Below are 24,048 nucleotides of genomic sequence, written 5' to 3' on the forward strand. Positions count from 1 at the left end.
GAAGTGCAGTAGTGTATGTCCAAGATAAAGTGGTGGACAGCAACTTTCGAGCCTCAGGATACGTAATGTTATGAATCGTTTTCAAATGCTGCACCTCTATTTCCTCCAACCATTTTGGGCAAGAATGAAAGTAAGAGGGGTGAGAACCATTGCAGTTTACGCAATAAGAGTCCATTTCACACTCATAGACATCATGGTCTTTGCCAGTGCAACAAGCATACGTCAAGGAACCACGACATGCCGTCTTTGAGTGACTGAACTGCCGACACTGGAAACATTGGAGAGGGTTTGGAATGTATGGCCATACCCTGCAATTAAAATAACCTGCCTTGATAGTAGCAGATGGACATGGTGATGTAAATGTCAGAATGAAAACACTGGTTGGCATTGTAATTCAATCTTTGGGAGTGAAGATACACTTCACTGCAGAAACTCCTTTGATGGAGAAACCAGCAAGAATCTCTGACTTGGGGATGCTCTTCAAATCCCTCTCAACAATAACTCCTCATGGTGAATTCAAAGTAGCATGAGGTGTAACCTCGATAGGTACATTCCCAGTTGTCTTTGAATGCTAGACAAGTTCACTGTGTTGAGATGTGGATGTTTCCACCAATCAAAGCTTCTTTACTGACCTTGGAAAAATGGGGACATTTGCCCTAAAGGTTTGTCTGAAAGAGAATGTAAGATAAGAAAATGAGGTACAACAGGTGTTACAGATGTTGAAGATTGCTGCTCAGAATCTTCAAGACGTGGTTGTTTACAGAGAGACTGTTTTTTCACTATGTTATTTAGGTTTTTAATTGGAGTATCCATAAAGAAAAAAGGAATATTTCAGTGCCCACTGACCCCTACCCACCATGGAGCCCTACAAGGGGGATGCTCTACAATGTAACACAAAGACACTGCAACGATGCCAGGGTTTCGTGAGCACTATACCCAAACACCAGCATCAGGTACAATATCCACAACACCTCTTGAGAACATCCAACAATGGTACTTGGTTGACCCTAGCCCAAGTGGACCAGCTGACTGACCCAAGGGGGGCCACCCCAAGGCCGCTCATCTACAGGAATTCAAGGCCAAAGTGGTGTGTTAGGGTTAGACCCTCAACCACCAAGACCCTTTCCTCCCCGTCACAAGTCGCTACATACAGCAAACATGTGGGTGGATGTTTAGATCCCAGATAAGGTAAACTGAAAGAATAGAACCTTCCCTGGAAGGTCCCTTCACCATGTACAGAAATCCACACTGAGGGGGCATGAAAAGTCTGATGGAACAGAAAAGGAGAGATACAAAATGTGAAGTCAGCCCCTAGGCTAAAGCAATGGATCTGACAAAAAAATCATGCATGAAGACAGTATGTGATGATATCTGCATGATCAATATCTGATTGAGGTTGATGGAGTGGAGAAGGTTGTAAAGGTCAGAGCAGTTGGAACCATGACTGTATTTGTCAATCTTAAGCCACCACTAGGAACAGGCATAAAGTAGTTTAAATAAGAAATAGAACTGTGAAGCAGAGTTTAATAGGAGGGTAAGTATTCACCCCCAGAGTTAGTGGGTGCAGAATGGGAGAAAGTTTGGAGTACTAATGTGTGAAAAAGGAATATATGAGCTATTCCTAGCAGGAAACACACACACACACACATTGAAAGATCAGTGGATTGAGAGACCACTCAGTCAGAAGAATTTTACTGAGATGAGATAATTGATCTGTGCTAGGAACATGGAAGGTTAAAGACCACAATGTAGTGACCATGAGCAAAGAAAAGGAGATCCAGAATCTGAAAGCATAGAGACATGAAACTAGTACACCCTTGCTTGGTGATATAAGTGATCACTATAGAAGAAGCAAGCAGTAGCCAGTCATCCATATAAAGATAAGTGCAAAGACCAATCTGGTGAAGATTTCAGGTAAGAGCTTGCACCATTTGAGAAAATACTTAAAGAGCTCAGGCTAGTCTAAACCATCGAGTCCTGAACTGGAACACTCAACTTCAAGCAATAAATAACTATTGATAATGTGGATACTGTGAGAATAAACCCTAAACTGTAGATTACGAGAACATTTGGTTACTAGTATCAAGAATGTAGGAAAAGGAGCCAAAGCAATACCCAGACCTATGAAGAGGAAAGAAATGAGCACATCAGTTATGTAGAAAAGCAAAAAAGAAAACATTCATACACTGATAAAAAGTAGGATTATAAAGCACATAATAATAATAAAGAATATCCAGATAGAACAATGAATTAAATGTTACTAGCAGTAATAATATGTAAGGTACAAACTATATAAATATACCTAGTTAAAGTATTTATGAATATGGAACTGAGAAACCATCTAAATTTATCCAGTCTACAAAGTACGTATGTAATAATTAACTAAGACAACAAAGGATGCATAAATAAAGCCAACACTACTGAAAATAAGGATTATTATTTAATTAATTTATAAAATACATACTTGACAACAACAAGAAAAGAAATTAGTCAGATAGAACAATGAATTACATGCAACTAGTAATAATGATATATAAATATCTAAACATACCTAATTAAAGTACTTATTAATATCCAACTGAAAAACCTTCAAAAGTTACTAAATCTGCAAGGCACATTGTATTAAGGAATATACAAAACAACTAAAATTACCAAGAAAAACAAAGTAATATATAGTACATAATTTACAATTTCTCTAAATTAACTTGGACAACAAAGAACACATGAATATCTAACCTACCAAAATCCAAGCAGTGATGATTTGAAATAGTTATATCTCCCATATGTAAAGAATGACAAAGCCACACAAAGGCTATCTGAGCTACACCTACCATGGGTATATCCACTATGTGTGAAATGTACAAGTCAAAAACTTACCACAGAACCAGCAGGAGAACTGGAAGCAAAAGAGAAGGAAAAAAATAAACCTTCACCAAGAAGTGACTGATGTAGCAGCATGGCAACTAAAACAGGTAAAAGAAAACAAGTGAAATCAAAATACACATCCAATCACAATGTCATTAACTAGCTGTATATAAAATTGGAAGGGTAAACTCCTGAAGAGTTGTAGAGTGCAACAGTTCAAAATAAGAATTTGCCATTAGAAGAGAATCCAAAGTCTTCTTCTTGATTGTATCATTTCTCAGAAAGATTACAAAGTTGAAAAGAAGAAATCACTAACCAAACATACAAATGTAACTCCCTACAAATTAAGACTTGTACCTCCTCTGCAGATAGTCAAAGCTGATTCCTGGGAAATACCAATAGTGTTTTTGACTGTAACAGAAATTTCTGTAGTCAATACAATAAATCACAAATTCACACTAAGCTCTCTTATAATTCAGTAAAGTTATAAATTAGACAGCTACGGACTTAAGAAATTTAGAAAAACTAAATTTGAAAGTTTTCAATGAGAAACATCAAATAACCATATCATTAGCATAAAAAAACAACACAAAATCCAATTCCCTAGATACTTAAAAGACAGAGAGAAGCAACATAAATAGGTTGTCAGCTTTTAAGTATGGTAAATGCTAGTAACAAAACAAATGGTGTTACTGTTATATATAATTAGGTAAACATGTTCCAACAGATAGTAGCAAAATGAGTTAAATGACACTTCCTCTGTCAGTCCATTGGAATTATGTGTAAATTTTATTGTGGGCTGAATTACTATCAGTGAGAAGTTTTCTTATTTCCTTATCACATCTATCGAAGTTTCTAGAAGCTCTGTAATCCAAATGATTACTAGAAATTATGCTTGACACATATCTCCATACAGAAAAGGCCAGGTCAAGGAGAAAGAACATCCAGTCACAAGAGGTTGTTTGAAGTTTTCAAGCTCAACTTAGACGTATGAAATATAATAATATTGATAAAAAACAAACATTCCTTTGTACAGCACTCTGTATAAAAATGAAAATAAAGTTGAAGACAGCTAAAGTATTATAGTTCTTTGAATTCCACCTTTGTCTGTGACCAATGTTTTTAGTGGAGAAAAAGGCAGTTATAACATTCAATATACAGAAAAGTAAAAAAGTCCCACTTTACATTAAATAAAATTGTGTTTCCAAGTGAAATTATCACAAACAACTAAGAGTACAGGAAGAAAAAAGAAAGATACTGCAAATACCAAGGGTATTGAAGAAATGATGCAAAAAGTCCAAAGGCATTTAAAATCACTAATAGCAAAAGGTTGAAAATACAACATTTAAGACAAAGAAAGCAAATGTTACAATACAAAGGTGCTTAAACGAATTGAAAGGATAAAATAGGAAAATGGATAGACAATTCATGTGTTTTAAGTTAGTTGGACCAATGTTACTTTGATAGAAGGTATATACTAAGTAGCTAGTCATGTTAATTGTAAAAATCAATTTTGCAGGTCAAACCATTTCAAGAAGGTGAAAATACAGAGATGATCCAAACATCTGAAGTGTCCAAACTTACTGAGAAGAATAACTTGAGTTCTGATACCTGTATAAAATTTAATAAACAATAAATTCTTGAGGAACTTTAGTGTTTCCTGAAGGATGTATTAAATGCAAAAACCACTAAATGTAATTTGAAACATACAAAGACATACTAGTCGAAGTGTGTGAGAAATCCTAGTAAGCTCAGCTTTCTGCACAGGGCGAGAGTATGTTGGAGTAATGAAAAAAATTGTTGGAAGTCCATGTCTTGACTCCCAGAACTTTTCAAGAGATATATGGCATTTCTTTTCTTGCTTTAGATACTGCAACAAGTGATGCATCAGCCCAACCTATGGTCATATAAAAATTAGGTTCTCATAATTTGTGCTAAACCAGATATAAATAAAGTCCAATTTTAGCAATACATATGAAATAGCTAAAAAAATTAATTAGTATACCACTATATGACAATCATTTCTGTGAAATATACAGTAATTTCTATAAAACATATAATACTTATATGTTTATACAAGTTTATATAAGCATTATAATTTATATAAAATTAATTTCCATGTCAATGATAAATAAAAAATACCAAATTTAAGTTGGCAATACACACACACACACACACTTAACTGCACATATAACTTGAAATCTCTCAAAAACATAAAAAACAGGCAGCAATTCTGTTATGATTATAACTTGGAACATTATAATAGTTCAAGATATATAGAGGTTTAATTGCACTCTGTACATATGATGAACACTTACCAGGGTACTTAATAGTTGTAAAAATAATATATCACAATCTTTTACATGGAAGAATATTGATACTGTGAGGTTATTGTATGATGTTGAGCCAAAAACAATATTTCACAGAGGAAAGTCTTCAGTGTCTTCTATGGCAAAATGGAAAAACATTCACAAAAATATTATAAAGGGTCTCAATTAGAAATAAGCTATGAAATAAAAGTCCAAGTCATTTAGCTTTTAGGTACTGTAATGCTGTATCTATTACACTGATATACAACATTACTAACACTTTTATTAATTTTTATTTTCTATAAGTTCTAAAACATATTTTTCCTTTCTTTATTCTGTGACTAACACTGCAGTTTTACTTCAAGTACAAATAATTTTTCAAAGAACAGTTTGTGAAATGAAACATGATATAATGGGTTTATGTAAACAGGACTACAGTCAATGGGAGATTTCAGTCCAAATGAAAATATAAAAAAAACTGGTATTGATAATGATAAGAGAGCAGACTGAAAGACCCATTCAGTCCTTCCAGGTTGAATGTTTAGTGTCTTATTCCTTAGGTTCACTTCAATTACAGACAAAAAGCATAAATCTAGCAGCTTCCTTGCTGCAGAATTTCAAGAAATCACTGATGTTAAAGTTTACTTTTTCATGGTATGGTACAAGTTTCATCAAGAGTTGAAAGGGTGCACCACAACAAGAAAATTCTGTTCTAGAAATGAAACATAAAGAAGAGAATTAATTTTGTAAAAAGAGTTCTCTGGCATGAGGAGTCAAAGGTTGCAATCACTGAAATTAACAGACACCCATATATTCACCAGAGGAATGGTATCAGATAAAAGGAAAATTGTCGCAATATTCAGTTAATCATGACTGACATGGTTTAAAAGTATAGTGCTATTTGACTGGAGTTAATCATCTGTACTTAAATGACTAAACATCAAATTCTGCCCAATATAAGCACATACCCATTAACCATGTTGTTCCTTCTAGATGTCAGAATGATAATGATCCAAACTAACAGAAAATGCAAGAAAACAGTATCTCAACCAGTTCCACATAATTTTTGGCCTTGTGATTGCCCAAAAGCCCCAACCAGTGCAACAAAACTGCCCCAAGCTTTTTTTCCTTCCTACTGAGCTTCTTGGGGAATTCCATGCACTACAGGATCTTCTTTATTTGTGGTCCAAGAAAGACACCAGCTTTGACCTTTGTCTCAGACAGCTGAGGGAAGAAATCTCAAAGGTTCTTGAAGGCTACAAACTCCTTATCAAGAGCTGTGACAAGTTATTTCATAAGACCCAATTTTATGTGCAACACCTTCTGGAGAACCACTAGTGGTTCACACTTGACATTGTGCCTCCCCACAGAGAACTTAGTCTGTTGTGGCCAGTGCTTTCTGTTTTAGTGCACTGCAGTGTTCCTACTGTCCCAAAGGCAAAGATAACAGGGAGACTTGGTAAAGCCTCCTTGGAGACCCACCAGGAATACCACCATTTTGAAGTCTCCAATAACCTCCAAGCCATACTCATCATACTTCAAGGCTTTTAGCAAGGTCTTGATGCTGTTGTATTCCTCTTTGGGGTGCACCAAAAGATAATTTAAATTTTAAAAGGTCTAAAATTTGTATAATATAAAATCTTGCTATTCAAACAAGCAAAAATTGTCTACCTTACCTTACCTTCTTTTTTGCAGTGCTCACAGGTAAAATGAGGTATCTAGGATCTTGATCCCCAACAGGCATGCCAAAATATGCCTTGTAGGCTTCATACATTTTAGCAGATGATGTCACCAAGTACTTTCTCACTCTTGTCTTGATAAATTGGCCACATACACAGCAGAATGCCTCTGGACAATGCTTGCAGTTTCTTGATGCCATTTCTGATAAAATCAGATAGGTCTATGTGTTCAATTAGGCAGCTAAAACTAAATGAAGTGATGAGTGGTGAGCCCCTGTATATATATTACTATGGAAAGTTCTAGGAAATTCTAAAAGGTTCTTGGAAATTCTCATAAGTTCTACAACATTCTAGAAAATTCTTGTAAGTTTGAGAAAATTCTCTGTCAACTACTCAGCACTGAATCTACCTGGAATGTTCTGGAAAATAGGTAAATTTGAAAATGTCATTACCCAGGTCATAAAAGCAAAGTTTGAAGAGAAAAATAGGTCTTTTCCATTTACTTTAGGCATAAGCAATTGGGAAATAACAGTTTCTCTGCCCAGGCACAAGAAAAAGTAAAAGTTTTGTCACATAGTGTAATTATCTGTTTTTGCACATACATTCCAATACAAGTTTTAGTCATTGTACTCATTCTCTGCCCAAAGGCCTACAATGTCTCACACAACTTTGTTTCTGCTATAAGTTGCTATTTGAGAAACGAACCTGGATATCCATGGAAGACTTTCACAGGCTTATTGAGCAGTGTTTCCAATGATTTGATAGCCGTGTTGCTAATTTGCTAAAAACAGTTAATCCTGTCTAATAAGTCTGAGAAACAAGTTCACTTTAACTTTTGTATGCAAACTACATTTTTGTTTTTGTGAGCAACTCTACTACACTTACAAAGATTTTCAAATCAGTTTCCTTGCACCCACCACCGGTTTTTGCTGTTGTGGAAAAGGTCTTTATCTAGCAGGTACTTCCAAATTAATCTCAAGCAGCAAATCATGTTGCATCACAAGAACAGCCACAAGATTTGAAACTCGGCACTTTGACAATTGTTTTTACTTGTTATATGATTTCATGGTTCACTGGTTACCAGCTGATTTCATAGTGCATGAACAGTATTAATTCTAATTTCCCACTTGTAATTCAATAACTTTTCAATCAGTATTAGTAAAATGTTGTAACAATACATACCAGAATAAGTAGAAAAAAGGTTGAAAGATTTCACTACCTCAAGGTAACAGTTCACTGCATTATTCAATAAGAAATTAAAGAGTCATACAATGCATAGTACAAAAATGTTTTGGGATTTAAGTCCAGTTTGTTTTTTGAAGTTTCAAGACCACAGTTCTTGCTTTTCATTTTGGCTCCAATGTCAGCTTATACATGTTCCTTAAGCAGCATTATTTCTTCAAATATGTTCAGAACATCTTCAGTCATACTGGCATTAACTGTCTTTTCAAGTCAAAAATAAATTTAACAAGGTCATTCATATTGCCCTTAACATCTTTAAGTACAGAAAACTCAGTAGTTGAAACAAATTGGTTACAGATTTTCTATGGCAACTGTTTAATTTATATTTAGTTGAAATTATAATTCTTTCATTGCTGATAATTTTTAATTTGATGGCCATTTAAAAAGTCCTAAATAATTTGTTCATTCCTTCATTTAATTCATTAATAGTTCATAATTAGCTGGAACAATAAACAAACAGGTTAATTATGTGAAACCAAATTCACAAACCCCTTGTTTTTTTTATATGTTCTCTATTAACAAGTTTGTCATCAGTGCAAACTTCTAAGTCTTTAACTTGTTGTTGAAGACCATTGTTCTTACTTTTTATCTTTGTTTATTGTAAGTAGTATTATAAATTGATTTATTTTGTTATTCATTAATGTCAAGACTTTTAAACATTGTGTGCAATCCACTGATGTCAAGGTTATAGAAATTTCTAGAAGATATGAGTGACAAAACAAATAAATAACAACAACCAGATGAACAGAAGTAGAAGAGGGTAAAAGCCACAGGAATGGGAAGTTCAAATGCAAAGTTAATAATTGTGGCAGTGGAAGGCATAGCAGTTGATATGTTAAGAGTGAAATTAACAATTTTGTAATATACAAGAAAAACAACTTGTCTTATCAAAGAGTGCTCAAAATTACATGAACCAGCCTGATTGGACTTTAGCAAAAGGCAGACAATTTTTGGGTATACGAAAAAGGAGCAAACAATTTTTCAAGTAAAGAATACAGCTGCAGTAACTCAACGACAACACAAGTAAACTATACTGGTGGTTGGGCAGCCTGTCTCAGCCCACTTCTCCCAGGAAAAGGCTTACAAGTATAGCAGGCATGATATCAGAAGATGCTGTCGATCATGACAAATTAAAAGTGGCTTTACTCAAACAATGTGAACTTAATGAATAAGGTTTTTGCTGGAAGTTTAGAAAAGTCATACCTGACACTAGAAGAACTGTATTTCAGTTTGTGGCATGTTTATGGTGATACGTCACCGGATGGATTGATATGGCCACATGTGAAAACAGTTTTGAGGGGCTGGTAGACCTATTAGTATGAAAACAGTTCATGATCACACATTCAAGAGATATGACACTATTCCTAAAGGAAACAGCACCAAAAGGAAATAGGAGATGATCAAGCTGGTAGAACAGTATACAGAAACCCATGAAGGGAGCATAACTGGTAAAGTAAAAAATATCCAGTTAAGGTTGAAAACAGTAATGGCTGACCATAAGCAAGAGTCTATGAAAGGCAACAGGAGGTTAACAGACAGAAGAGAGAAGAAATGCAATGTTTATTTTTATAAAACTGGACACACTGCAAAGGAGTGTAACTCCATTACCAGCAAGAAACAACAGAAATTTCAACATAAAGCAGGTAAAGTTATTTACAAAGGTAGTACTGGTAAGAATTAAGAAGAGAGTGACTATCACCATAGATACTACTGCTATAAGAAACAGAATCAAGTAAAATTGTCACATTCACTACAAGAACGAAGTGTACATCTAATGATCAGCTCAAGTTAGCAAATGAATCAAAAGTGCCAAGAGTGATTAAAACCAGTCTAGTATCCAAAGATCATATGACACATCAAGGTACATCTGTGTGTGCGCTAATTGATAAACAGTGGAAAAGTTTACCACAGCAAAAATAAAGATGAATACTCCATATTATTTTGGAGACTTTGAAGCCACATGTATCAATGAAACAATATACGACTTGGTAATAAAAACACACTAGGTAGTAAAAATTTGAAGGAAGTCCCTAAGAATGACCCTTCACCACAGACACTTCGGGACAGTGCCGAAGAAGAAATCAAGAGCAGGAAAAGAATGAGAATTAGAAAACAGAGAACTAAAAAGAAGTATTAAGCCAAACCTATCAAAACAGTTTTACTGGGGAAGCCAAATCAAAAGACAGTCAGAAACACTTCTATAACAAGAAGACCAAGGGTCAACATTTCAAGGTAGAACAGAGTTTTAGCTTTACTATATAAAGACAATAGTAAATTCACCTGGCAGTTGAAAGGACCTTTCACAGTACAATAGTGGTCAGTAATATGCAATATAAAATAAAATTCAATAGAACTACTATGGTTTACCATACCAATCTGTTAAAGAGGTTTTTTGAGAGGGAAGAAGTCCTAACAGATGGACACAGCAGATGTGGCTGTCATAAAAGCAGAATCTGAAGACAGTGATTTCATTACAGAAGATAAGGACCTACACTATGCCTAACTGCACTAAGTAGAGATGAAACATCAATATAAGTAAAGAAATGACTGGTAAGAAAAAGGAAGAGGAACAACATTTACTGTGTCAGTATACAGATAAATCAGAAAAGACAGACCTCAAGTGACACAAGGTCAAAATGAAGACATGGGATCCTATAAATGTAAAGCCCTACTGAAGACACTATACTAGGAGAAACAAAGAAAGAAACTTGATGATACTGTTATAAACAGCATTTCTCAAAGTGAATTAAAATAACCTCTATATATATATATATACATATTTCTCTAAAATATCATTAAAAATATACCTTTTGACTTTATTTTTATCTGATCTTTTTATTCTACTGAAAAACTTGTTTCATGTTCAAGATTATTTTAGTTTTAAAGAAATGAATTACAATCAAGAACATTATCTGAAGGCAATCTGTTATGCTTCAAAATACATTAATTCAAAATTTGTAATACAATTTACAGAAAGTTACTGTAAACATATCCGAATATACATTACCATATAAACAGGCACCTTAACTACCTCCGTAATTTCCACAATCAACATTTTGTGTGTGTGTGTGTGTGTGTGTGTGTGTGTGTCCGTCCAGACAATTGCAAATTATAGATTCCACTACTGAAGTTAGTACTTTAGTTTTGTTATGTGATGTATCATAAAACAAAGTTTACATGTATAAATATGTGCTAAATACATGCTCAAACACATCTTCAAAAATAAATATTTCCATTTTAACAGAAAAAAATACCTGATTTCTATGACAGGAAACATCATCTTCAAGCAAAAATGTAGAAAGTGTTTGTAAAGGTACAGTTCCAAAGCATTTCTCAATCACTTCTACAATAAAATATCAAATTAGTATCAATGAAATTATACAAAAACTTGTGTAGTTTATTTTACTAAATAGAATTCTATAGCTTCTCACAATTACTTCTACAGTAATAAAGATAAACTAATATTAATGAAATTACACAAAATATATGTAATTTATTTTGTTAACTTTATCATGAATATCGATTTTTATGTTTCACAAACAAGTTTCAAGTTCATTCAATGGTAAATAAAACTAACACTGTTTATCGCATTTTCCACGTTACATGTGCCAAGAGAAATTTCACAAAAACAAATTACTAAAAGTTTATACACATTACCAATAAAAAAAATGTAAAAATAGATAGCCTAACAATATATGCTATGTCTGTTTAAAAACATTCTTTGCCTTCTTAAAATAACAGTTATAAACATTATAACCAGACCCATAAACATAGGAACATTATAGCAAATAATTCACAAATGTTCCAAACATTATGGGTGACATCTTCAAATAATAAATAAAAGATCATTTATTGTTTCCTAAAACCTACTTTCATCCACAAATGTTTAATACACATGGATATTATTTTTAACAAGCCAAGATACTTCAGATAGTTTATAAAAAGTGACTACTTGGCCAGATTTTGTCAAGAAAACACTTATGTACACTTATGAATTCAATGAAAATACAACATGAAAACCAGACTCTCAAGTGTTATATTATAGAATAATTTAAAACATTAGTTACACGTACTTAACATAGGACAACAGTATAGCCAAAACACTTTAAATCATGTAATACATATTACACAACTTCAAAGCTACAAACAAGAAATATATGACAAACTGTCACTTAAAAATTCTAAAAAGCACATGCAAAATACACTAAGATTCACCTACAATTTACCAATAGTCACAATTATTTCATTATTGATCAATAAAACTTCTTGTACCTAAAAATGCATAGATATATACTAGCTACGAACAGAACTTTGATGTTTGTTATTTTAAATATTAAGCACACAAAGTATGAAAGTAAACAAGATAGACAAAAACTGGGAATTTAAAAACCTGCAAACAAAATCATAAAAATTGAGTAAACAAGGTTAGATATACTGTGCTCAAATTATGTGCTCACACTACAAAACCCTATTTTAGCTCTCTAATGTTTGCATTTGGTTGAGTCAAAACAAAGATTCATAATTTGAGTAAACAATGTGTACAGTATTTCCAGCCTTGTTTCCTTATGTTTTTTTACAATCCCTATTTTGAAAGTTTTAAATTCCCAGTTTTTTTATTTATCTTGTTTGCTGACTTTTAATATCCTCAGTTATGGGCATAGAATTATTTGATATGGTAGTTAACTGTATACATTGCAATGATAAAAAACATAGCTAGTACTACTAGCTGATAAGGTTCTTGATGATTTGCTGAAGATAATAACCATCTAATCACATTAGTTTGAGAAATAAAAATATAAACTGCAGCTGGAGATTGTCATGGAGATTTGTTTGAGAATATGATGCGCATTTATAGTTTCTGTGTCACTAAATTCTATGTGTGTGTGTGTGTGTGTGTGTGTGTGTGTGTATAATACATAGCAATGGGCAAATATATGCTTAAACTAAGACACAACCTCCACTACACACAATTTTTTTCAGTAGAAAACTAACCTTTTTAAATAAAACACATACACCTAATGCATTGCTTTAAACAAACCTTTGTATCTTTTAAAGTAGTCACTCTACAAATGTGTGCAGTACAATTCAATATTATGTATTGGTATTGTTTTTTCTATTCCTTCACTTTAATACATAATATAGGGGTTAATTCCCTAAAGTCATCAATTTCATAGGTTACAAAACACTGAGTACTTAACATGTTAGTCATCTATTACACATGCATTATTGTCTGTTAATCTCTTTTTCACCATGAACTTGAGTTTTTTGAATGCACACCAGATGTATGTAAAAAGTTAATTTCAAGGGGTAATGATAAAATCATTTATACTAGATTTATTTATTTTAGTTTATGTAAAATATACAGTATGTTGCAAAATTATTCACCCTCCACCTTTAATGTCACATTTTGATGAAATACAATAATGTAAACCATATTTTTTAATGAATTTGTCAAAAATTCACATTTCAGCAGAACAGTGACCCAAAGCACAAGGCCAAAGCCACACTGAAATGGTTTCAAAAGAAGAAAGTGAATGTGCTGGAGTGGGTCAGTTAATGTCCTGACTTGAATCCAACAGAAAATTTACTGCAATCCATTACTGATCCCTAATATGCTTCTTAGAATTGGAGCAATTCTTTCCCAAAAAATTGGCAAAAAATTACATCATCCTATCATGCAAAACTGAAAGAAACCTATCCAAAAAGACTTGTAACAGTAACTGCAACCAAAGGTGCTTCCACCAATACTGCAATCAGTATATTTCAATTTATATATTATCTTTCTAGTTTTGCTGGCATTCAACTTTCTTTACACATAATTGTTAACTTTGATCATGAGAATTTTGAATAAAAACAAGTTCATTAAAACAAAAAAGGTTTACATTTGTATTTCATCAAAATGTGACATTATTGGTGGAGGGTGAATACTTTTGCAAGGTACTTTATATTCTATGTAAGTTAAAAAACATAATTCTAGTGCATTACCCCTTGAACTTTTTACACACATCTGGTGTTACTTTGTCTCCAGCAACTTTGCACAATGGGATTATGTAATTTTTTCCATTTTTTTTTTGGAAAAATTGCTCCAATTATAACAAGCTCATTAGGGATTACTGACTGACCACAATATTCAAGTCTCACCATAAATTTTCCATTGGATTCAAGTCAGAACGTTGACTTACCTGCTCAAGAACATTCACTTACTTCTTTTGACATCATTTTAGTATGGTTTTGGTCTTGTACTTTGAGCCACTTTCCTGCTTAAATGTGAATTTTTTAACTAGTTTTAGATTCTTAGATGACTTAAGCAGGTTTTCCTATAGGATTCACCTGTAATTTGCACCATCCATTTTCTCCTCAATCTTGACAGGTTCCCAATCCCTGCTGAGGAAAATCATCCCCATAACATGATGCTGCCCCTACCATTTGAGATGGTGTTGACCAGATGATGTACTGTGTTAGGCTTTGAATTTAAACCAAAATTCTAAATTCATGTGACTGCCAAACCTTCTGCCACATCTCTGCAATATAATGTAATGCTATTTTGCAAACTTCATATGATATTTCAGAAAATTTTTTCAGTAATGGTTTCCTTCTTGCCACTCACCCATACAGGCCAGCCTGGTGTAAGGACAGATACTTTCAACGTATGAATGCTTACTTCCATCTCAGACATGGGACTTTGCAATTCTTTCACAGTCACTAATGGCTTCATCATGGCATCCCTAACCAGTTTCCTTGCTGCCCAGCTACTTACCTAGTTTGGAAGGGCAATCTGAACTGGATAGTGACTGGGTAGTATGAAGTACATTCCACTTCTTAATGATAGACATCAACATACTCAAAAAGATAATCAGCAACTTTGAAATTTTCTTGTAACTTTCTACTGATCTGAGCTTCTCTACCATTTTCTCCCTAATTTGTTTGGAAAGCTCCTTGATCTTCATGGATGTTATATCGTATCACTATGTGAGTTGCTGCTTGAACAGATGCATTTACTCTGAAGTCAAGTTAAACCACTATGATTACATACAGATGGAGACCATAATATGAATTTTGTACCTTTTAAACTAGCACTTTTGAACCTCAACTGATCTATGGCTGCTACAACAAAGGGATTGAATATTTATGCAACTGTGAATATTCTAATCTGCTTTGAAATTTAACTTACAGAATATCCACACTTTCTGAACTTTCTCAGCTTGAAGAAGATTATGTAGATTTTAAATATAAAGTACCCTTTGAAAGTGTTATGCCTGCAAATTCAGATAGAAACAAAATGTGGAAACTTGTTTTTTGCAATTTTATGAGTACAATCTTACCAGTCAATAGTAAAGACTTTAAATGGTTGTTTAAACTGAATCTTTACTGTTTAAGGAGCTTTTCTATTATCACTATTGTGATGTCACAGTACCTTTTTTACTATTTTAAATGTTATCAAGCATACAGCTTTCTTGTTAATTAACTGTTTTCTTAACAACATGCAAATATCTTTCTTGTTAACTGTATAATTAACAAAGATTTATAACAAACACAATTTAAATTGTATCATTTAACTTGATATTTGTAGTAATTTCAAACATTTATATGACTAAAATGTTATATGTTTGTTAGGTATGTTATTTTTGAATTGTATATTTGTTTAAATTATTAGAATACAAATTTTATCTGACAAAGTTAAATTTACTTTCAATTGAAAAATATACAACTATTAGTCAACTTCACTTGATTCTTAATTATTTGTAAAGATGTCTAAGAATGCAGGTCATGTTCATTAACATCAAAGGAAATATAGACCTTCCACCTTGAAGATTTATAAGAAGTTATTTATCAATGTCATAAAGCATTGTACATGTTTCTTTTCTCCGTGTTTCATAATTTCATAAATTTAAAAATCTGTTTCAGTTACTACTCATAATTTTACCAATTCATAAATATTTTAATCCAGTCAACACGTCTCATCCTAATTTTACATATAGCCATTTGTATTATATATTCTTGCATAAAATTAATGCACTAGTAGTTCAAATAGTGACACTACACTTTAGAAAAAGTGTGATAATTTGTACTTAACAAACATGAGTTCTTGTTTATACTTTTAATGGTTTTAATCTAACTTGGTTTATGAGGAACCTTTTTTGTAACTTAAAGCATTTTTCAATTATTTTAAAATCATATATCTTAATATTTAAAAGCTTGCCTCAAATATCACACAGATGAGCACTGTAGTGAAAATACAAATCAAAATTAGTTCTTCAAACATTAGTAATTCATAATTTCTAAGATGTATTTATGTACAACAAATGGCACTTACCAAGTTGAAATATTAACCAACAAATGCTAACAATAATGGAAATCACAAAAATAAAATGAAGTTTCCTTGCTGTGAATGATGATATACGTGACATCTATGATGAGCACAGAAATCTTTAATCATGCTTCAACACATTGTTTATAATCTTCTACCCTGAAATAGACAAGAAAATAAAAACTATTTAATGAGTGTTCATAAAATACTATACCATCCAAATATCATACTAAATTTCAAACACACTAATGAACTATTACAGATTAAATCTATGATACAAGGATAGAAAATAGTTACAACCAAATAACACTGTATATGATGTCACAGTTATTTACTGTACATGGACACAAAATTTTGGAAATTACTTTCATTAGTTTGTACTGCAACTGATTCTTAATGACTATGTAAGCTAATCTTATGTCTATTTTGAAGATCCATTTTAAAAAGTTAAAATCCCAATAAAACACTATTATTTCAATAGCACTAATGTATTATTTATTTACCATTACTAAATATGCTTTCTTTACTAAGGCTACCTCTGTACATCCATCCCCTAGAAAAAGTGAAAATAATACCTTTCTTTTAGTTTTTTCATGAAATCATAAATTCCTCTCTTAAATCCTATAAGTTGCTAGCTTTCACTAATGCCAATGGCAACTGTTTCCAGAGCCAAGCACCCAATTAGAAGAATAAAACTCTCTTAACTGTAACTTAGCCTGTTTTTTCCACATTTTGAATTTGTGTCCTTTCATGATACTTTCTTCAGAACATAGCAAATAAGATATGACAGGCCTTTATCCTATCAACCCATTTAATGATCTTGCAAATTTCAATAATATTACGCTTCACTCTTCTTTTCTCTAAAGTAAATAAAGAGGTCTAAACCAATCCTTCAGAGATAGCCGTTTCATCTTTAAAATCATCCTAGAAGCCCTCTTCTCAATTTCTTTTCTTGGATAATGAGAACACATCTGTACATAGTATTTCACAAGGCTAAACTAGTGACATTATTGGGAGATACTTACAATTGTAAGTCATTTTATTAAGGTCTCATCTATATTCAAAGTGTGATACAAATAAGTATAAATCAAATGCATTACATTCCACTTACTGTAATTAAAAGTAATTTGCCAAATACCTGTCCAACTTAACAACTGATCAAAAACATTACATAACAACTTTACATACTCAGGACAGCTGAAAATATTAATTATACCTTTATCAGTATTCTTAATATACAAGTTTTTAAAAAAACAAAAAAACAAAGGACTAAGCACTGATTTCTAAGGCACTCCATTATTTAATAATTATAATAAATAATAATGTAGTAACAAGATTCCAGGTGACTACACCAGTCGTTTCAAAACTGTGTGTCATGGCAAGCTGTTATGGGAGTTGCAAATGTTACCATGAACAGTTAGGAACATAAAAAAAGCTACAAAAAATATTGCATGTAGCTGCAGAGACATGCAAAGCAAGGTGTGCTAAGTGTTGTCAGTGAAAGAAAGTTTATAAATCACTGGACAAGACTAATTTAATAATAACCATTTGCTTTTTCAAATCCAACAATCCAAATAACTAACCCTTTTCCATGCTGATATGATCTTCCAATTTAATCATTTATGCAATGTTATCAATAGGTTTTTAAAAAATCTGCATATACAAATTTCACACCTTTTTTATCATCCAAAGTGTAATATTCTCACACAAAGTAAAAAAAAAAAAAAAGATACCAGCTTAGGAGTCCATAGTGGCTTTCTTTTATATTTAAATAAATGGTTTTGCAAAGATTCTTTACCAAACTTGAAAATGTTCCCACTAAATATATGACTAACTTGACCTATAACTTTCAAGGCAGCTCTTACTAATCCTGAATTTTCCCACATGAAATACATATACATAGGCATAAGAAGCAAGGGGATGGAGCCCTCTAGCTTGCAATTCTCATAGTCATTTGAGCAGTTTTACCTTCAACCACGAAAATATGGTAAACTTTTACTCATAACCTCATTTGGACAAAAATTGTACAGTCCCTATATGCTTATGACTATGCACTAAAACCATGGTAGAGAGAATTTAGCAAAATGGATAAGCATTTACACCTAATACCTTGATGGAGGATAGCACATATGTAGTTATAACTTAAAATGACATTATAATACACATTATTGTTGGTTACAGGCAAGAATGTACTTTTAAGTTAAAACTAAAATCAGTTGTTAGAGCTGGTAACATACAAGCACTACCAGAACAGATTAATGAGTTGAGAAAATATCATCCTAACCTAAGGACATACTGTAAAATATATACTGATAAAGTAAGTATAAAGAGAATTCCAGCATGAAAGAGTTGTGGAAATGACTTAGTTACTGAGTTAGTGATTAATCAAATGGATGGTTGACTATTACCTGTTACACTAAACACAGTGTTGTATGAAATTTTTAATAAATTTTGTGGGAAATTCACAGTCAGTAACTAATTACTACATATGATTAGCATCAGGGAATTAGCCATCACTTGGCCAGTAATAGTTTTATGTTTACTATTATGAATCAAGGTCCAGTTATCACGAAAGTTAATCTCATATATACAAACCTTTTTGTGGAACTAATAAGATAAAGGAAAAAAAATTCTGAAGTGTTTGGTTTGTTTTGAATTTTACACAAAGCTACTTGAGGGTGATTTGTGCTAGCTGTCCCTAATTTAGCAGTGTAAGACTAAAGGGAAGGCAGCTAGTCATCACCACCACAGCCAACTCTTGGGCTACTCTTTTACCAACAAATAGTGGGATTGACCATCACCTTATATGCTCCCATGACTAAATGGGCAAGCATGTTTGGTGTAATGCAGATTTGAACCCGTGACCCTTGGATTATGAGTCGAGTGCCTTAACCACCTGGCCATGCTAAGCCTGAATTTTGAAGTAGCTGGATGAATAAAGAAATCAAGCAGAGCACTGGTGTTTGTCTGAGAGACAGTGCTAACATAGGGTATTAAGTTAGATCTTGAACCATCCTCTTTTGTGACTATTAATTATTTTAAAAACCCTTCAACAATATTTAGTATTTTAAGGAATTGAAGAAAAAAAATTTATTATAAATTTTAATTTTGTCTCTTACTCTCTATAAACTTCTTAAAGTTGCCTGTTTCCTGTGTTTTAAACAAATACTACTTGTATCATGTTTGTATGGGCTTGTTACAATCACATTTAAGTAAGAAAAATATTAGCAACTCTACATTCATTGGGCATCTGCCCAATGTAAATCAATCAACCAAAAGTGAGAGAAATTTGTATATCTGTTCTTTAAATTTCTTCAAAATGTTGGGAGAAACATTTTTTTAAAATTTGGATGCTTTACCTGTTCCAGATTTTTAATCTCACACTTTTTCTACTCATCATGACAGAATAAACATGCACAATACAAGTTAATTTTAATATTTTCCATAAAATTTTCAGTCAAGAATATTGTTACTATCTTCTTTTGTGAAAATGAAAGAAAAATTATACAAGTCAGATATCTCAATGTTCAACAGGAAAATAAATCTTATCCTCAGCATCACCTTTAATGAGGACTCAATTCCCATCAGCATTTGTTTTCCTTTACTGTGAAAATAGTGTTGACTCGTTTAATATACCACTTTCTAGGAATTTTGTTATAATGTTGGGGTTTTAGCCAAATAATTTAAATAATTAAAAACATATTATGATAGAATTCTCTGATTTGTGATGTCATATTCATTCATCTTCCAGCAGCAGTAAAATCACTTGAGCTACATTTTTAACTCTACTTATCTGAAAATAATTAATTCACCTTCACATACACAAATACAAAATGCACCTTACAGGCACCCATTATTCAAAACTAATTTGGGATAAACCTTGGGGTTTTACTCAGACATTCACTGCTTCCATTTTTCTGAGAAGATAAAGGAAACCTCTTGTATAAGCAAAAGAACAACTGATCCTGGTTTTTCAGCTGTATCATAGCTAAACAACAATATACAGTTTCAGAAATAAACACTTAATATAAAAGAAGTCCCAAGGTTAACCCCAAATCATGCTTCACTTTTGGTTTGGTTTCATTATTTTATGGTAAGCTTGCTGCAAACAGCGAAGAAATGATTGTAGTCAAATCATACGTTTACTTAAGACACCTGTCGATGCTGAGTTCATAGTATTGTTTGAAACAAATGCATGTTTTTACTGATAGGAAACAAATGTTATGCTCTGTTATATGACTGTTTTCAGTCCCCCCACCCTGAAAAAATAACATTAATAATTGTTACTTATAAACTTTAATACTAGCAACAAATCATTGCTTAAATGGCTTTATTTACCACTATATCAGATTTTTTATTGTCCCATTACGAAGAGACACGTGATCCAAATTATAATATCGCAGATATATTACTTGCATTTGATACAGTTCATTCTCTAACATTTCAACAGAGCTTTGAATACTCACAAGTTCTCTCTCACCAGCTACCTTTTTCTGATTTCTCATTACGAAACAAGCCATGCATGAGATCTTGTTGCAAATATAAATTGTAACGAAATAATTAACGATCATTGTAATAACACCATTGTTGGTTATAAATACTTAGTAATAAAGGTAATAATAACTGTAAAACCAAACCTCTAAATTGGCCAGTAAAATAAATGAAATAATAAATTATACAGTTACTCTACTATTACTACTGTTACTTAATGTTAAACAGTCATCCTACACGTGCCTTCGTATTTTGTATTTAGATTTGTGCTATGGCCCATTGAAAAACCAAGTTTATTCAATGTTTCCAACGATCCTAAAACAAATTCAACAAAACCCATTCTAACGAATATAAACTTACACACGCAATGGGCTATGATTTTCCGGTTAAACAAGAAGTGCGAAACACTTGAACGTCAATGTTAAATACTACATCATCTGAAACAATTTTCCGCAATCATATATTTTTACGTTCAACTAACATATGTCACGTGCCAAAGTTGCCATTAACTACTCTTCCTAGTGGTGAGCTAGTGTTCTCAGTGTATATAATACTCGAACCAAGGAAAAGGATGAATCCTACTTTCTTTTTTTGATAAACTTTGACTTTGCCCAATAATTAATACTCAACTAATAAAACAGTGAAAATATTAACTGAAATAACTGTAATAAAATAGTGTCTTATCGATTATCCAACTGCCCCAGGATATAGACAGCTGAAAGTTTATCCCCAACAGCGATTGACTAATATTACTCTACGCCAATTTTCTGAATACTAACTGAGATTTAAATGTGAATATAATTTGGGAAATTACATATTTACGCGATAGAAACCTTAGGAAAGTATAGATAACGCTGATTAACGCCACAATGACTCCCTTATATTGTGTACATTGTCAAAAATCTTAGATCAAACATACTTTACTTTTGAGGAATTACTAAACCATGAATAATAATTAATTAAAATAGTAAATGGCGAATGTTTGCTGATCTATTACTTCAATTTGAATTTATGATGTTAATAACTACGTTTATTATTACCATTAGCTGATTATCATTAGTCATATGACGGTAAATAAGATTACTTTTTCTTCTCAAAATTAAATATTCCTACATTCCTAAATATTCCTTGTACTCTGAAGCTACAACGTGTTAATCGTGACGACAAAGGAATCGAGTTTTATTTCATTTTATTTACAATACATTTTACATCCGTTAAATGTATTATCGCCATATAATGGGTGGAAAAAAATATTTGTTTCAGGCAAATACGTACCGTCACTGGTTTTATTATGTAACATGATTTTATCCCTGATTTCATACATAACTGAATTGTCATTTTTCCCATTAATAAAAGATCTTGTAAGTATGATAATAAATACATAAAAATAAAAAAATTAAAAAGTAACCTGCAATTTCGACTCTAGTATAATTCGAACGCGAAACTTCTACATTATCATTAAGCGCTACTATTATTGTGGCATTAAATTTTTATAACCAAATGTTAACAAATAATTTAAATTTCTTTTGTAAACTAAAATGCCATTGCTTTTTTTTTTCGTAATTTAGTGTTTTTCTTAATAAAGTAACATTTTTTTCTAAACCTGATAAGTTGATAATTTAATAAATTATAAAAATCCCAGTCTTGTTTCTTTATTAATCAACCTTCATAGAGGGGTTTTAAAAAATACATCAAAGATACAAAACATCTCGTGAAAAATGACTGTACATACATGTATAGTAAAAAAAAAAATACTGTTCCAAGTTGATTAGTAAATAAACTCTTAGATCTCTGCTTGAAACAATCCATTGAGTTAATTTGAAGGTTATCAACAGAGAATCGAACGTCACGAACAGAGATTGGCTGGTATATGATGAATGCCTGTTATGCGACGGTAAATACTAATTATTTTTCCATCTGAAAATTAAATCTAAATAATTTTTTTAATGTTAATAATATTATAGTAGCGAGAGAAAACTCGCAATAGCCGTAGCCGTAATTATATCTCAAATCGGTCTAGTGTGTGTGTGTGCGTATTTTCCTTATTGCAAAACCATATTGACTATCTCATGTGTCCACCGATGGGAATCGAACCCATGATTTTAGCGTTGTAAATACGAAGACTTACCGCTGACCCAGCGGGTGGCAAAATCGATCTAAAAATAAAGCTGTGAGCTAAAAGTTTGTATTTATAAAAACTCAAGCCATTCTATGAGCTGCTATTTCTCAGCTATTATATGTAAAGAACGTTTATCCTTCTTCTATCTACTTTTGGTGATTATTTGATTATCTCTTGATCCTTGATTATAATGTTGACATATCTATACTTTTAAGTATGTTCAAATTTCTTTCTTGATAAGACCTTATAGACTGACCTGTGCCAAAAACTTGTAGTCAGAAAATTATTTGCACATTATGAAATGTCTAATCCTGTCATTTATTAATTTAACATATAATTGTATTTGTACTTTTCCAAATATTCAAAATGATTACTGTAAATACGATAATAAATATAATAATAATAAAATGAACATAATATCCCTGCTCAACTAACATTTGAGCTCGAGACTTCTACATAATATTCGACCGTTAATCCGCTACAACCATTTTAGATTTATAAAAAAATAAGCCCCCACTAGTACAGAGGTATGTCTCCGGATTTACAAAGCTAAAATCAACAGTTCGATTCCCCTCGGTGGGTTTAGCAGATAGCCCGATGTGGCTTTGCTATAAGAAAAACACAAACACAGATTTAAAAAAAAAAAGTATTAATAAATTATAGAAGTTCCTAATTTCAACTATCACGTGATTCTGGTTTTCTTCGTTTGTTTTGAAATTTCGCACAAAGCTACTCGAGGGCTATCTGTGCTAGCCGTCCCTAATTTAGCAGTGTAAGACAAAAGGGAAGGCAGCTAGTCATCACCACCCACCGCCAACTCTTGTACCAACGAATAGTGGGATTGACCGTCACATTATAACGCCCCCACACGGCTGGGAGGGCGAGCATGTTTAGCGCGACTCGGGCGCGAACCCGCGACCTTCAGATTACGAAGCGCACGCCTTAACGCGCTAGGCCATGACAGGCCCTTACTACCTTTGATCAACTACTTTAGTAAAGGCTCTCATTTATGAGTTTGTAAGCAGTGACTGAAAC

The 24,048-nt window shown here is 32.5% G+C and overlaps 1 protein-coding gene across 3 annotated transcripts in view; it reads right to left on the reverse strand.

Annotated features, from left to right (window-relative positions):
• Nucleotides 1–21,639, reverse strand: part of LOC143248898 (galactosylgalactosylxylosylprotein 3-beta-glucuronosyltransferase 2-like) — a 35,042-nt gene extending 13,403 nt beyond the window's left edge. The window contains exons 1-5 of one of the 3 annotated variants that reach the window (XM_076497825.1): nt 21,255–21,583; nt 16,410–16,562; nt 11,350–11,438; nt 5,184–5,311; nt 4,586–4,762 (exon numbers count right to left, since the gene is read on the reverse strand). In XM_076497825.1, coding sequence (XP_076353940.1) covers nt 4,586–4,753 — 168 coding nt within the window. In that variant the 5' untranslated portion in view covers nt 4,754–4,762; nt 5,184–5,311; nt 11,350–11,438; nt 16,410–16,562; nt 21,255–21,583. Of the gene's footprint in view, nt 1–4,585; nt 4,763–5,183; nt 5,312–11,349; nt 11,439–16,409; nt 16,563–20,869 lie in introns of all 3 variants that reach the window. The other 2 variants (XM_076497823.1, XM_076497824.1) reach the window with 2 other exon arrangements.
• Nucleotides 21,640–24,048: the final 2,409 nt, after the last annotated feature.

This window comes from Tachypleus tridentatus, chromosome 4 (genome assembly GCF_004210375.1).
Source record: "Tachypleus tridentatus isolate NWPU-2018 chromosome 4, ASM421037v1, whole genome shotgun sequence".
NCBI classification, from domain to species: domain Eukaryota; kingdom Metazoa; phylum Arthropoda; class Merostomata; order Xiphosura; family Limulidae; genus Tachypleus; species Tachypleus tridentatus.